Source organism: Anoplophora glabripennis, unplaced genomic scaffold (assembly GCF_000390285.2).
Source record: "Anoplophora glabripennis isolate ALB-LARVAE unplaced genomic scaffold, Agla_2.0 scaffold202, whole genome shotgun sequence".
In the NCBI taxonomy this organism is placed as follows: Eukaryota; Metazoa; Arthropoda; class Insecta; order Coleoptera; family Cerambycidae; genus Anoplophora; species Anoplophora glabripennis.
In genome coordinates this window covers 369,274-386,780 of record NW_019416304.1, presented here as the reverse complement: position 1 = coordinate 386,780, position 17,507 = coordinate 369,274, and the positions used below count along the sequence as shown (strand labels likewise).

Here is a 17,507-nt window from a genome sequence, read left to right as displayed (position 1 = left end):
CAAAGATGAAAAAGTTACACACGAAAGTACCAAGGGCCCCCCGTACCCACCCCAATGGACCTTGTGGAAATAAATGGATTAGTCCATTAAATTGCTCATCAAAATTTAGCTGTGTATACCAAATTTCATTCATTTATCACAACGCGATTGAGAGATATTGAAAAAAAATGATTTCCATTCCTCCCTCTTCAATGGAGGCCTGTGCCCTTAGGAAGCATTTCCGGACCCATGTTCATATTATTTTTTTTCTTAGTTTTGATCATAGAATCGGCCTGTTCAGGGTTGGCAGCTAATTATGAGACACCCTGTATAATGAAGGTGTTTTTTTTATTTTACATATCTGCTTTTGGTATGGAGAATAAACAAGTTTGACAACAACCGTCATAATGAAAAGTGATAGGTCTTTTGAGTAATAGTGACAGTTATTCTAATATGCTTACGTTGCAGCAAACAATTTATTTAATATAATGTTTTGGCAAAATTTCTAAATACAGTTCTTCGTACCAATGATATTAGAATGATGAGCAAAAGGCTGTTTGTTCTTGAACGATTTTTATAATTACCGATTTTCTGATCACCCTGTACATGCAAGATGAGAGTTCTCTCTGCCAACCGCATTTTAAAGACAAGCAAACATTTTAATCAAGAATGCCTTTTTCTCGTAAAATGAAAAACAAAAATATTTTCCCTCTTTTCCACTCTAACCGGGGACATACTGTATATATTACTTTCAAAGAAATTCACAAAATTGTGACCTGTAAACTGAATCTTAAGGAGGACATTACGCATGTACAAAGAAGCAAAGTTATAAATAACGAAGCCTGGGAAACAATATATAAAGCAAATTAATTTAAATATATTTATTATAATTATTAATTAAAAAAAACAGTGGATCAAGTACAATATAACTAACCTGCATACAATAACATTTAAGAATATATTAGTGCTGTAAAATCTCCTTTGTACTACTAACTTTGTATATTATATTGCACTGGGTTGTTCCCAATAATAATACTACGAGTACAGTACACAGATTCAAAAATATATAATTATCACATACATTTTAGTATAACAGTCATACGTGAAAAAATAAACCGTGTATATTTTTAACTTTAACGAGTATATTAGAATATTCTGTGGCACACCCCTTCAACGTCATGGTTACTCAAATAAATTTAATTTTACGTAATTACGTTGTGAAAAATTAGCTGCATGGGTGTATGGAAATATATACAGGCAGAGATAAAATATCCTCATTTAGACTACGAGAAAATTTATAAACATGAAGTTTGTCACTGATGACAGAGATCAATGCTTTCGACAGTGTTACTACCAGATCTTAATGCCATTGAACTGGCTTGAACTGCATAAAATCATATCGACATAAAGTAAGTAATTTATGGTGGCTACAGTGTCTTTTAATTTTTCAGGTTCTTCTACCGAGTATATTTTCCAAAATAAAGCATTCTTAGGGCCAGAAGATGTAAATATCTATAAAAAATATATTTTAAAATCAACTGTGTATTTATTGAAACGACTCATATATTTTAAATATTCTTTAAAAACATTTCTGCACCACTTCTCATCAGATCAATATTTTGTCCCCTAGTTCATTCAAAATTTTATTCTAAATAAAACATAATGAACCTTGAACCAAATCACTAATAAATTTGGACCTACTACATTGCTGCTTTGAGAAAAAAGAGCATTTACAAGCCTTTGGTTAAAATAATCTCATTAAACATTTAGTTCTGCACATACAGTAGTATACCTAATAATTAAAATACTGTTATGAATCTCCGACAAATTTCGACATCAACAACGACAAAAATTTATGCAAATATTGTTTATCAGTATCGGTAATGTAATAATAACCAATACACTTATAATATTCGACGTAACCTAGATATAGTAAAACTTGATGCGATGAAACATTGACATTGGTTAAGCTAGCAACACCGTATCTCCTGTTTTCACGATTACACCACTCATGCGTATGCTTCTCTTCGTATCTGGTTCTTTATTGAACTCGAAAGGCACAGGGCAAATATGGCACCGATGATCTGAAAAAGAGGAATAATTTTACAACTTTATCAAAACGTGCAAAGATACGTTGCGGGAAAATTCAGAGGTGATACCTCGCATCAAAATAAGTAAAACAGAAAAACAAATGACCAACATTTTGTCCTAAGGGCTCTACTATTTTTCGAAGGTTGAACACAGTTTTTGGTAATTTGCTCAACAACCATTGAAGATATAGACATACATGAGTAAAATTTGCTCAAAAACTAGCCAGTTAGCTCAGAATAAGAAATGATTTGAAGGATTTGAATTGTCAAAAAGAAATTATTTTACGCGGTAGTGAGTCTTCTGTTATAGGTACCAGGTGTCGCGGAATTAATGCAACAAAATTTAGTCACAAATTCTTAAGACAATTTTAGGGAATGCGTATTTTTAATTTTTGCCCCTAAGAATAATAATTTTTTTTTATCTCAAAACCTTGTTGTACGAGATTAACTAAATTTGATAATAGGGGTTTTGTGACATGTGGAATCTGATGTGCTACGCTTTTTGTCGGGAAATCCCCTTAAGGCGCTTTTTCTTGGCTTTTATAGCTAAAAAAAATGTCGCATATTTATATTTCTTAAAAATTACACAGCCACACAAAAAAAAAATGTTGGGTATACTTTTTATGCGACATATATTTTTCGTAGTAATTTGGCCTCCTGAACACGAATCTGGGGTCAGAATTGGCCCTTCACGTCACAATTTTTTCCTAACCTCAAAAAACTTGTGAAAAATAGTAAAAATTGATGAAAATTTACTGGGAAAATTTGGAAACAAATTTATTTCCACATCAAATAGTACATTTTTATATAAAAGACTGCTGAATTCAAATCCACTGTCAGAATTGGGGTAGAACGTGTGTTTTTTTTCTAACCTCAAAACAAATTACTTAAGGACTCTACATATGTAATGATGTGTAGTGTGATGTGCTTGTTTCCATGGAACAAGACAAAAAAGTTTCTTCTTTATTCTTTCATTTATTTAGTCGTGCATGGGCTTATGGTTTTCCAATCAGATTTTTTTAACTACTATGCAGTTTTCCTATGGCATTTAGATGCTTTTATTTCTTAATAATTTTAAAGTTCAAGGAAAAGGACACATTACTGCCACACAGCACATCACTGCATCTGCTTATGCCTTCAATCTAAAAATGAGACTTTGCCGAAAAAATGCCGCCTACTCGGCCTAAAATTATGGCTCTGCCTACAAATTTTACCTTGATTTATGAAAATCTGGCTCCAGATGTGTGATTAATGAAGATGAGATCAACCAGCAATCCTTATGATGCCAAATTTTACTGAAATTGGTGGATTTCAAAAAAGTACACCCGCCATATTGGATCAGCCATCTTGAATTTTTACAATGTGAATTCATATTCGTAATCAACGACCCAAAAAACCCCTTTATACAAAATCTGGTCAAAATCCGCTCAAAATTTGAAAATAGCGATTACTGCTCGGTTTTTTGAGGTTAGAAAAAAAAACACACGTTCTAGCTCAATTCTGAGTCTTTTTCATAAAAATGTACTATTTGATGTGGAAATAAATTTTTTTCCAAATTTTCCCAGTAAATTTTCATCAATTTTCACTATTTTTCATAAGTTTTTTGAGGTTAGGAAAAAATTGTGACGTGATGGGCCAATTCTGACCCCAGATTCGTGTTCAGGAGGCCAAATTACTACGAAAAATATATGTCGCATAAAAAGTATACCCAACTTTTTTTTTCTGTGTGGCTGTGATTATTAGTTCGCCAGAAAGCCATTGAATTTAGAAATTTTTTGTCGCTTGATATTTTTTCCTAAAATGCAATGTTTTCGAGAAAAATGGCAAAATGTGATCGAAGCATCGCCAGCCACCTACGATTAACATGTAGAATTTCATATAAATCACGAATCACGAATATCACGATATGCATTCGATCACATTTTGCCATATCTCTCGAAAACACTGTGTTTTACGAAAAAATATCAGGAGACAAAATAATTTCTAAATTCAATGGCTTTCTAGCAGACTGATAATTTTTAAGAAATACAAATATGCGACCAAATTTTTTTTTGGCTACATATAAGTAGATATTATTAAATTTAAGATTTTAAAATGAATTTTATTAAATTTGGACCCGTTTATACCTAAGGTTATACTGTCACTCTTTTGAGCAATTTCGGTTAAAAAAATTGAAGTGCAACTTTTATTTTTCCAACTCACGTCTGTCGTTGGAGGTAGGTACCTACCTACTCTTTTGTAGATAAAATGGTTATTTTCCAATTTTTTTTCGTTTTCGTAAAATTTTTATTTTGCTGTATGATAGGAATCCTCAATTTGTGTTGACTAGTCTTAAAATCGGGGACTCTCAAGAAACTAGAAATTACTTGAAACGTCTTTATAAAAACAAGTGGTTTTTCCAAACTTTAATTAAATTTTTACCGATACATTTTTGCGGTTAGCGGCTATTTATTATTTTCTTTTTGTCGTGACAGACTTGACTTATTGATTTGCTGCACCCTGTAGATTTTGAAAAAACTTTAATCCTTGATAATTTTTCCATATAATGCGTCTCTCAAGTCCAGAAACAATACAAAGTCGGGAGTGCTTCAGAGTAACATAAGTTTTACACAAATACATTTATCTGGATGAAAGATAGTTAGATGAATAGAATAGACATTTCCATAATTATCTGTAACATGCAACATCGCTATTATAACGCATATAAATATAAAAAGGAATATATCATTCAAAAAGAATTGAAATAAGTTGTCAAATAATAGGTTTGTGTATAAATATATATGTAAAAAACTGATTGCAACAATACTTTGTTTGGATAAATTTGGGGTTCATTCAATTAAAAAAAGTAGTGGATTTTTGAACTCCTTATAGAAAAAGCCTCTTTACTTTTTTAAACGCTTAACAATTATTATAAAGTTAAACTGGACTTAAGGAATACAATTCCTAGTAGGTATTTGAACAAAAAAAAAAAAGATTTATCTTGTTGGCTACAATTTTAGTTAACAACTTTTTACCTCGATGGATGCAACAGCTATTGCTAGGATTCCAAGCAAGTCCAAACCGTTTTTGAACCACTTATAGGCACTCTCTGCGCATCCTCTTCTATAAACATCATGCGAGATAGTCGTACAGTCCGTCTTAGAACTGCAGCAGGAGTTTGGCACTTTCCCATCTTGCCATTTCCAATCAGAGGAGTCTTCAACACCACAACATTGAAGCTGACATAAAAACAACAGTAGTTATTAGAGGCACAAGTTTAAAAAAAAATAACAACGCAACAAGGATAATAAGGATGAAAGGAAAATACACGGGAAGAATGAAAACAGGAATGTAAGAGTATTGTTGTTCTACATCCACTTAAAATGACTAAATCAAATTGGAGAAAGTTAATAAAAAATTGATTTGATTTGAACTATCGGTGGAGTCAGCGGTTTCAAAAATGTTTTCATCGTATCGGTGTGGTAAGTCAGTAGGCTTAAGAAAAGATCTATTTGCAAAAATATTTTATATAGTACACCTCACATTTGATTAATTGATAGAACAATTTAACACACTGCTCAAGTGTTCGAAAATACTATACAGTTCATATTGTCACATTAATGTTTCAATAAACTCAATAACAATACATTAATAAAATCATATTCGGAAATGACTAGTATCTGTTGATGCATTATACTTATAAAAACAACAATCTAAACAAAATTTTAGAGGAGAGCCACTACAGTTTGTGGATTGAATAATAATAGAAGGAAAATGTCAACAAATAAGAAACTAAAAATAAGAATTCGGTGATTTTTTAATTATTACAGATCACACAAGGTTTAATAGGTCTGTCTCCACTATTAAGGGAGATATGGTTTACCATAATAACAGATATACAGGGTGTTTCCTAAGGAAAAACTTTCTATATCTTTGGAATACGACTCTCAATAGTTCTGTTTTTACAGAAGAAAAAAATAATTTCTCCTAAAAAAGAACCAGCAAATACTATAAAAAAAATTACTACATTTTTGTCACTCATTTTTTGCAAAAAAACTATCACAATTGATTTAACACATAAGAAATATTTTCGTATAATTCCACAAAAAAAACGTATTACAATTTTTCCAATAAAATGACTGAATTCTGCGATTTATATTTCAATAGAGATGATTATAACTTCTTATTTTTACATATCACATATCACTAATATTTTTGCAGCTATTCTGTCTGAGTGTTCTTTGAGTAAGATGTCAATACGGTGTCAAGATTTATTGTTTATTGACATTTAGCTGTAATATATTATTGACATGACGTACGAAGTTGTAATCTGTTTTAACAGACCTTTCCAAATTTGTTAGTCGACAACAATACTTCAATAGGTACTGTACGTGATTTATTTCAAAACTGTACTATTTCCTTCATAGACTTGTGTTAAAATTTGCACGCGTAATAATATGTGGTAAGTAACGAGCGTTCAAATAAAAACGTGGTCAAGTTGGTTCTGAAAATTTGGACGTAGGGCGTAGCGTATAGCAAATGAACTTAAACGTCATCTGTTAAAGCGCTATATCGCCGCTATCAATTTGAATATTTTCGTTTTAAAAAGCTTTTAAAATGGTGTTTTCTCAAGAACAAAAAGTGTTTATCATAGAGTCCTACTTTAGAAATGGACGCAAGATTGATGGAATATGGAAGTATTCTATTGAGGAATGTTTCATAGAATTTCAAAATCAATTTCCCGGCGTTGTTGAGTACAAAATTTTTCAAAGTGCAGTTCAGCGTTGTGTTAATGTTTTTCGTGAAACGGGCAGTGTAACAAGAAAAGAAGGAAGCGGCCGACCTAAAAAGCGGACTGAAGAATTAAAAGAAAATGTCCAACAAATAATGGAAAATGCGCCAAGAACTTCTGTACGTGTTTTATCACAAATGGTGGGAGTATCAGTCGGTACCTGCCACACAGTGTTAAAAAAAGATTTGCGTTTGTTCTCCTATCGTTTAACTTGTCAGCAAGAACTTCATGAAGTTGATTTTCCGCGACGGGCTGTATTTTGTGAATGGTTTTTAAACAACTACGGTGAACTTCATAATATCACCTTTTTTTCTGATGAAGCCTGGTTTCATTTAAGTGGTTACGTAAACTCACAGAATATGAGAATGTGGTCTTCTGAAAAACCAGATAACTTTTTTGTCGAGGGCCCTCTACACGCTCAAAAAATTGGAGTTTGGTGTGCTCTCAATCGAAGGAGGATTTATGGACCTATTTTTTTTAATGGTACTCTTACTGCGCAAAGGTATAGAGAAGAAATTATCGCTCCTTTTGTTAACCAGCTGGAAGAAAACGAAATTACAAACTTTTACTTTCAACAAGATGGCGCAAGGGCACATACGGCAGGCGAGACGATGAATATGTTGAGGGAAGTTTTCCAAAATCGACTAATAAGTCTCAATGCTGAACATGAATTTCCACCGAGGTCATGTGATATTACGCCGTGTGATTTCTTTTTGTGGCCTTACCTTAAAAACACTATTTTTGAACTGCCTATTCCTGATTTAAACCATCTGCAGGCTCGACTTATAGACAAGATTCGTGAAATTAACAATACCCCGAGCATCTTAGAAAATGTCTTTAATTCTTTGAGGAACAGGTGTGAAAAGTGCTTGGAACAAGGAGGGGGACACTTTCAGCAGCTGCTTTAATTTATTGTTATAACAAGGAGGGGGACACTTTCCGCAGCTCCTTTAATTGTTTGTTATTGTTATCACGATTATTCTTTAAAATAAAGTTATATAGTCATTAACGTTATTGAAACTGACAGCTGCTATACAGCTCGTTGAGAAATGAGGTTAAGTTGGTCGCTATAAGCTACTCCCTACGTCCAATGTGTCAGAGCCAACTTCGACCACGTTTTTATTTGAACGCTCGTTATATTGTTTTTCATTATTTCAAAACTACTTCTAGAAAATATACATTATTTTAGAAAAATATGACAGTACAGACCTTTGTTGGTATTTATTTAACACAGATTTGTGTATTCTGTAGAAAAACAGAAAGTAAACATATTATTTAACAGTGTTTTAGGACAGTAAATACAACATTTTAAACACAATTATTAATTAACAGTAATATAATTATTGTACTCTAATTAAACAACAGTACAATAATTTTTTCTATAATTTTATTTCTGTGTACGAAATTAAAATCTTTTTTTTTAATTCACTGCTTATTGTCTATTATATGTGTACCTACGTAATACTCCGCTAGTAATATGTACTTACGAATTCCTGAAGGAAATCAAATTCTTGTTGGCTGGTCTTGGATGTGTTGTATTGAAGAAATTCCTTTTCCACAACTTGCCTCACCGATGATCTCAAATCTTGCGCATCTCCAACTTGTAAGAACGCGTATGCTCCCACAGCTACTTGGATGATCAGTAGCGTCAACAGGATAATAGCAAACTAAAAAAATAACACGAACTGTAAAACACTGAGTAGTGGTTATTTTTAAATTTTGACTCGTATTTGAAGTCTTATTTCTATAAGAAGACATGATTGAAGATATTTTTTGGTATCTTCCTATACAGAAAATTTTCTGAACTGCACATATTGACAACTAAAACAATTGTTTCGTCCCTTTTAGTTTTGCAATTTTAATTTCGTTCACGAACAATGATAAAAGGTTATTATGAATGCTAGTAAAAATCCATACTTTGCTAACATTGTTCATCAGTGATAGTGTAACTCAGAATATACACTCACGTAAGCAATGTTAGCTAATGTTCCATCTGTAGATGGTAAACTTCTGAAAGTTATTACAATTTTTGTTAAGTATCTTTCCATATTTTTTCTTGCATAAAAAAGTTATGTATATACACAAGAAAATGCAGCTGTTGCAGGGTGAAATAAGAGACTTAAATAAAGTATTTGATTATTGGTATAAAAAACTATATAAATGCAGCAAAGGAATAAAATATAATATCTTGATACATTTTTCTGAACTACTCAACGAATATTAAATTTTTTCACATACATACCAGCTTACTTATGTCTTGTCACTTGATTGTTTTGCAAAGATAGAAGTTCTAAATGTCATTTCTAAGTTAACAACTAACAACAATCTTTGGTAGAAGTTCCTAATTTCACATGTTAATTATCTTATTTGAATAAATTATGGACTTAATTGAATATATTGGTAATTTGGCTGTTTATTTTAATGTAAACGCTTCATGTTAACCGATATGCTAAAAGAGATCGAGAACAATGCTCGCTAACTTTGATTAGCGAACATTATTAGGTAAACAGCTGTTCCCGTCAGTGTTGACCCGAGATTTCCATGTTCTTCGATAACGCCCAACAAAACAATAATTATCAATTACTACAGTAGGATAAAAAATACCATTGTAAGTCATTTATTTGTAATTTGATAGATATGAGTTATGTGAAGAGGAAGAGCACGCTATATCTAATTAAGTGGGTATCGATTTCATGAAATATAAATACCACCATCATTTCGTTTAATTAACAGTGATGTTGATTACGGGAAAATCGACAGAAAAACAATTAAACTAATTGAGACGAAAACTTATACAAACACCAAAATAGAAAGAACATTTATTAGAAGAATACCATCTATATGGAGAACTAGAAGTACCAAATTTTTTTAAAGCTTATCAAAAAAAAAGTTAAAACTGAATCTTATAAATGAGCACACTAAACAACAGGTCTTATTTCAAAGTAGTAGAAGTAGTAGTTTGTTTTTTAGTACATAAAATATTTATTGTCTATGATATGAGTAATGAGTAATTATTTATTTACAAAAATTTAAAATAGTTTTGTCTACAGTGATTTTATAACCATTAACTTAGATTTATCTTGTTGTTTCAACTTAAATCTATAGTTTTCTAAATGGGTGACAAAAATTGGAATTTGTTTATCGTATATGTATATGATAAACTTGTTACGTGTGCATTAATTTGTATTTGGACAAACTATGTAGCAAAATCTATAAAAATGCATTGTTGATTTCCCACAAACATTCCATAAAATATAAAACCGTAAATGTTACCAAAGATATTAAAATTTACTTCCACTTGATCAAAATTACTTTCCGTTTTCTTAGATTCCCAACCGACACGATAATATGTCAATTTAGATTCGTCTGTGCTTCCCGTGTGTGCTTGCTGTTGTATTTATTTTTTAGTTAACTTTCACGTTAATCTTCTAAATTATTGTAACTATTGTAACAGGTTTAACAATAACTTAAACGGTAACAATATTTTAGATATAACTTTTTTTACCGATGAGGCATGGTTTCATCTTAGTGGATACATAAATTCAAAAAATTATCGATTTTACATCCTGTTAAAATAGGAATAGGTGAAGAATACTCGTAATTGGACCTATTTACTTTGAATATAATGTTACTACTGAGCGATATAGACAAAACAGCCATTTTTAAATCGGCTACATTATGACGAATTGCACAATGGTTATTACTTTCAATAAGATGGGGCAAGAGGACACACAGCTAATACAACACTATATCCTAAGACAATTTTATGACTGTCGCATTATTAGTCGAGGCTTATGGCCTCCAAGATCTCCGGACTTAACTCCTTTAGATTACACAGGACGGCCAAACCTATCGTAATATATGTTTTTTGGATCGCTGAAACCGAATCTGCAACTCATTTGGTCCCATCACGTTAGAGTTTTTTCTAACCTCAAAAAATAGCTGAAAAATGGTAGAATTCAACAAAATCAACCCTGCAACCTGTTAAAACCTTATAACTCCACATCCTTATGATCCCGAACGAGCTCGACAAGCCGTAAAATGATAACTCGCAACCGTAAGAATACATAACCTCAAAATTGGATGAGCCCAAAACCCAAAATAAGCAGCGAATAAACTTACACATAGGGCACAAACCTTAGTTTTTGAATAATAATAATAATATCTCTACTCCTCATTCTAACTGCGAGAATTAGCCCATAAGTCGGATACTTGTGCGGGAGAGGAGGCGGCATATTATTATTATGCAGGCCGCATTTGCGCCCAGGAACGACTTATGTTGGTAGGCCCTAACCACCATTCAGTGCAGGAATGAGGGAAACCTGGAAAACCTAATTAATTAGGGGGGGTGGTCAAATGCCAGCCTAAAACCCCGAAACCCCATAACATGAAAACACGACAAGGCCTCAATCTGAAACCTCAAAAACCCCGAAGCTGAATAACCCTAAAATCCCAAAACTTCAAAACAAAAGAGTTTACTATTCATAAATGAAGGTTTGTGCCCTATGTGTAAGTTTATTCGCTGCTTATTTTGGGTTTTTGGGTTTTGGGCACATCCAATTTTGAGGTTATGTATTTTTACGGATGCGAGTTATCATTTTACGGCTTGTCGGGCTCGTTCGGGATCATAAGGTTGTGGAGTTATAAGATTTTAACAGGTTGCAGGGTTGATTTTGTTGAATTTTACCATTTTTCAGCTATTCTTCTACACTTCTATATATGTAAACCGTTTACACACGTTTAACAGTTTAAGAAAACGAATAAATCTGTGTATACAGAACGAAGACATTTTGAACATTCATTATAAGTAAATTGTGATTTAAAAGATTAAATATTTTTATTTTTCATTACAATGTTTAAGTAATTGTTAGAAATTATAAATTACAAAAATTATTATTACTGGTATTGGTTATTGGTCAAAATTAAAAGTACATATTCACTTTTTTAACTTTAAGCCAATAAAGCAATTGTTGATTTCAATAAAACTGCTGTTGTTTCTCTTAGTGGAAAACTCTTCTAGACGAACCTATTTATAGGCAAACATTGTTACAGAATATTCAAATGTATTCAATGATAATTTACGTTACCGTTTTTAAACGAACACTTTGCCAACAGAAGTAATAAAAAATTACCTTTTAATCGCCATTCTCGGGTCGTTAAGCATTCTGTAAAATTGCTACGTATTTGAATTTTATAATTATTACACAGTTTCCTTGAGAACAGATGCGTTTGCGTGCTTGCAGTTTAGCAAATTATGCTTTATGTAAAGGGCGATTTTTCACGCGATAAAATAATCATGTCGTAAAATGCCCCACTAACCACTGATTTGATGTATTTTACCATTACAGACAAAGGTCAGACGAATCGATACGTTACTCCGTTAATTTGTTTAAGATATTATGGATTAATAGCACCAGGGTGTAACTAATATCGCAGGAAAGCTCATAAAACAAACAGTACCATTGTAGGTTATTAAATTACATTCACCGACGCCATCTGTTATTTGATTATACGGGGAACTTTTTTGTGATTCGTGACGCAAAATCCACCATTGAATTTCCCATTTTAGTTAGAAGAAAAGAAAATTTAGAAATTTTTACTGAAACATTGAACATGCATCGAGTTGCAGCAAAAGTTCATCGTTTGAAGACCGAACAACAGAAAGAAAATCATGTGGATGTTTGTCGGCAACTTCTTGAACAATCCAATGACTATGAAACATTCATTCAAAGGATCATAACGGGAGACGAAAGCTGTGTTTACGGCTACAACATTGAGACAAAACACAATGGATTGGCAACGGATCTCCACATCCCAAGAAGGCTCAGACTCGATCCAATGTCAAAGTGATGCTCACTTTTTTTTTTTTTGACTTAATGGAATTGTGCATTTTGAATTTTTGTCTCAAAGTGAAACAGTGAACCATGTGTACTATAAAGGTGTTTTACAACGATTACGTGAAAAAAATTGTAATAAGAGATCAGAGTTGTAACGGGACAACTCATGGTTCTTGCACCATGACAATGTCCCGCACACCAGCTTTGTCAATTGGTCAGTTTTGTGCATAAATTCAAGATACTGCCCTCTCTCACCCTCCTTTCTCGCCAGACCTGGCTCCTTGTGATTTTTTTTTATTTCCGCTTAAAGGACGCCATTTTCAGGCTATTGATGACATCAAGGCAAATTCGTCACAGACTTTAAAGACCATTTCAAATGAAGCTATCCAGGACTACTTTGCGAGGACCAATAAATGTATAAAATTCCGTTATTTTCTAAACAGACCTCATACAGTAGTATTGCCATCATCACAACATTCCAGATACATTTACTACTACCAATCTGTTGTCAAATGTTCAAATGTAAATCAGTGGTGTCTTGCATTTGATCCGGTCTTTCTTATTTTCATTAGGCATAACGTGGTGTTCCGCAAAGGTCTGTTCTTGGTCTGCTTCTCTTGTATTGCATTAAGCGGATCGTGATCACCTTATAACTATTACTCATAATTTTAATAAATAGTCTTGCAGAAATTGGATATTGGTGCAGTACTTGGTTAATTCCATTAAACACAAATGAATGTCTCGTGCTTCATAGAAACAAAAATCCGCAGCTATTTCGCCATTGATGGAACCCGAGTTAAAGTAGTAAGGGAGCGGAACGATCCGGGTGTGACAATAACTTCTGGTCTCTCTTGGTTCAGTCAGATTTCCAAAATCACAGAAAAGTTAATCACAGGTACTATATATTTTTCGAAGCTTTCCTAGTCCTTGTCTTATTCTATGATCTTTATTATTTAAATCCACATTAGTCATATAGTGGAATATACTAATGTGATGGTCGTCTTGCTTCATCAGGGAAATGAACAATTTAGCAAATATTCAATGCAGATCCACTAGAGTATTTGCTTTGAGCAACCAGACCTAAAACGAGTGAATCCTGGAATCATCTACTATCCGAACGTAGAATTAGAAGCGATATGGTTTTCATCTATTTCTAATGGGTTGAGGAATAAGTAATGTCCGTTTTTTTCTCTCTACCAGAGTTTTTGGTTGCTTCGTTAGATTTAGTTTTCATTTTCGGCACCTGCTTCTTTTTGTTTTTAATCGAAATGGAAAGAACGTTAAAACTGCTCAACCTGCTCGGGAAATTTGTGCGGTATATGGTGATGATGAGATGAATGAACGAACGTCCCGTCGATGGCTTTCACATTTCAATGAAGGTGATTTCAACCTTACAGACATGAATCCTGAACGCCCTGAATTTGATGAAGAGCAATTGAATAGACTCCTACACGAAAATCCAAGACAACCAACAAGAGAATTAGCTCAGGATATGGGATGTGATCAGAAAATTGTAGCATTTAATGGGAAAAGTTGAAAGACTCTTGGGTCCAACAAGTTTTGAACGAAAACAATAACAATCAACACTTCGCAATTGCAGTTGGTTTGCTCTGTCATCATCGATCAACAAGTGGTCATATTGAAAGTTTTCTTCATAGTATTGTCACTGGTGATGACAAATGGTGTCTGTACGTAGTCCCAACAAACAAGCAACTCCACCAACAAGACCAGAACTTCATCCTCGAAAGACATTGTTATGCATCTGGTGGAATTGGAAATGGATTCTTTATTACGAACTCTTATCAAACAGTCAAACCGTCAACACCGAACTCTATGTCGAACACTTACGGCGACTCCATGCGACTAATCAACGGCAAATACCTGATCCCACATGTCGCCAATATGACCAAAACGGTCGTGCGGCAGATGAATTGGGAAGTGTTTAACCAATGGAATCAGCTTCCTAGCAATATTGTAACTTCAGGAAGCATTAAATCTTTTAAAAATAAATATGATACATTTAAAAAGAACTTACAATGTTGACTAAACTTGTTCTTAAGCGACTGCCACACTACTCACCGTTGTCAGCATACAGGTGTTCTCTTTTATCGCCCCACAACATCCGAAGAAGGCCGTAACGAAAATAATCGAACCTATAATTATCAGTAAGACTGGTGGCAGCCCCAGATGGTACTTCTCAGGAATGAAGTTCTGAATGTCATTGTTTTTCAGCTTCAGCAGCACCCCCACTCCCAGTACTGCTGCACCGGCAATCTGTAACAATAATAAAAAATATTTGTTTAATAATGTCTGCCATAAATACAAAAATGTCAACTTGAAACTAGAACGAAAGAGTAGAAATATAAAGATAAGACATAGGCGCTGGGATCTGGGATAACAGCTATCTGGATCGTGTCTAGTGCGCATTTATGGCCGGAGCTATCTCAGACGCAAACTTATTAGTGTCGGTCTGTACAATTCTTTTAAATATTTTGCGATACTTCGGTACAATGAGAGATACTAGTTGACATGTAGGTAATGTAATGAATCGAACTTGTATGTATCTGAATATAAACATACCGGGTGTTCAAATAGTTTGGATCCCCTCCTCCTCTATCTTGGAAAATACTTCCCAAACAAAAAAAAATATTAGGACAAAAACAAAAAAAAATTTAAGTTAAATAAAAACTAAACATTTACGGGACTATTTTGCTTCTAAGGCCAAAATGATTATAATATTCGTGTTTAGCTACCCCAGATTAAGTACAAAAGAATTTTTGTACATGGTTCAGAAGGCGAGATATCAAAGATTTTGCAAGCGCGAGCTATTTAGAATGCACGTCATCAGTTTTCAGCGCGAGCGCGCGCCGCTTCCCCCTACTTCTCCGGCCGGTCCAGCTGACGCACTCAGCGCTTGCACGCTTCAGTTTATTCAATATTAACCTCCATCAAGCGCATCGCTGTAAAATGTTAATTGGGTCTTCAAATTTTTTTTAAATAAAAAAATTATCTCAGCTCCAGAGGGTCGTAGAAAAACATATTTTTTAATTCGTGAAAAAATGTCAGCAGTTTCTTTCTTTAAAAGTCATTTTCATAAAATAAAAATTGAAATAGTTATTTGAAAAAAACATACCCAAAAAAAGTGCAACTCTTTCAAAGTCATTTTTTGATCCTTAAAATTAATAAAATCGTCAACATTTTTTAACAGCATGATAATATAACTCTTTACGAAGAAAATAAACTGAAAATCGTTAATGTTTGGCTATCCGCTGAGAAGATCTAGCCAATTTTCGAGAGCGCCTTTTTTTTAAAAATTCGATATATCTCGAAAAATAATTAATATTTTTTAATTTTTCAAAAATGTACTTTTTGGCTTGCCGCGGGCTATGCTTGCAGTAAATAGCAAGTATGGGAACGTAAATGTAAACGAGTTATAGAAGAAGAGAAAAGAGAAGATTTTTAACGGTTTTTTCGATATATCTCGAAAAGTAACAAAGCAATCGATACTTACAAAAAATCAGTCGATAGGTCTTTTTAAAATCTACAACTTTCTCATTTAAAATTTTTCAATCGGTGCTATATTTTTTTAGTTATTTTAGAAAAACCGTTTTTTTTTAACCACATTCGCCATTTTGGATCGAGTTTAAAGAACAAGAAACTCGATTTAAAATTTAATTTTCTATACGGTCATATTTTTTTGTCCAGGTAATAATTTCTGCAAGCATTTCTCTATAATGCTTGGACTATCATGGTTAAGGTCATATCCGAACGTAAAAATTTCCATTTTCGGGGTCAAAGGTATAGGGTTCCATTTGAAATTTTCAAGTTGACATCTAAATGACCTTCAAGGTCATGGGCAAGGTCACCGTTCACCGCTCACTCAAAACCCTGCAACTTTTGTCCTAATAATTTTTTTGTTTGAGCAGTATATTCAGTTAAATTTTTAAGTCACAAAGAATAGTAATTTTTATAGTATAAATTTTAAATATTTTAATACATATAATAACTAATGTAAAAGTAACTAAAGAAATATTTAAAAACATTTCTTTCAAGGGTTGTAAACTTGTCTGTTCTTTATTTGTTTTAGAAGTAAGATTATTATTTTTATACAACTTAAAAATTTAACTCAAAAAGTACCCACGTAATAAAAACAAAGTTGGTAGTGCAAAACTGTAAATTTTGATCAACGTGAGAGAAATAATTTTATATGTATTTGGTATGAAAAAGTTTTGATATTCTAATTAATTATGTTTTGCTGTATCTGTATAATACGACAATGTATAACAAATTTTAACACACGTAAAGATGTTTATAAATGCTCGAACGGCATACCATTATTTTCAATACAGAAATTTAATCCTCGCTGCGTGCTCAGGTTCTTTTATAAACGTTTTTTTTTTTTTGGTAATTACCTAAATGTCTTTTCGTTAGCGTCGTGTTCCTCAATTCATTATCATTATTTATTTTTTGCTCACTAATTTGTGAATAACTTGATAACAAAAAAAGATATAGAACTCTTTTTGGTGTCAAAATGTAGCTATTTTTATGCTCTTCAAAGTAACCTATAAAAAGTTGTATCCTGCTATTTTACTTTTTAAGAAAACGTTAATCATTTATAAAAGCTTCATATTTGTCTCATTACTAGATCTTTGCACAGTAGCACACGTTTCTCGGACAACCCTGTATAAAATAATTCACAACTGAATAGACGAGTGTGTACTATCTGGTATACAAAGTATTTTTGAAAATGGTATTTTAATTTTAAGCCGTTATAGCTGATGTCAAAATAATCTCTATTAAATCGTTTCAATAAAAGTTTTATAACAACAA

At 32.8% G+C, this 17,507-nt stretch overlaps 1 protein-coding gene across 2 annotated transcripts in view; it reads right to left on the bottom strand.

Moving 5' to 3' along the window:
* Positions 1 to 855: 855 nt before the first annotated feature.
* Positions 856 to 17,507, bottom strand: part of LOC108908385 (leukocyte surface antigen CD53-like) — a 34,973-nt gene continuing 18,321 nt past the window's right edge. The window contains exons 2-6 of one of the 2 annotated variants that reach the window (XR_001964367.1): positions 14,757 to 14,951; positions 8,328 to 8,507; positions 5,084 to 5,287; positions 1,334 to 2,063; positions 856 to 1,295 (exon numbers count right to left, since the gene is read on the bottom strand). Coding sequence is in view for 1 of the 2 variants with exons in the window: in XM_018712420.1 (XP_018567936.1) it covers positions 1,989 to 2,063; positions 5,084 to 5,287; positions 8,328 to 8,507; positions 14,757 to 14,951 (654 nt within the window). In the remaining variant the exon portion in view is untranslated. Of the gene's footprint in view, positions 2,064 to 5,083; positions 5,288 to 8,327; positions 8,508 to 14,756; positions 14,952 to 17,507 lie in introns of both variants that reach the window. The other variant, XM_018712420.1, reaches the window with a different exon arrangement.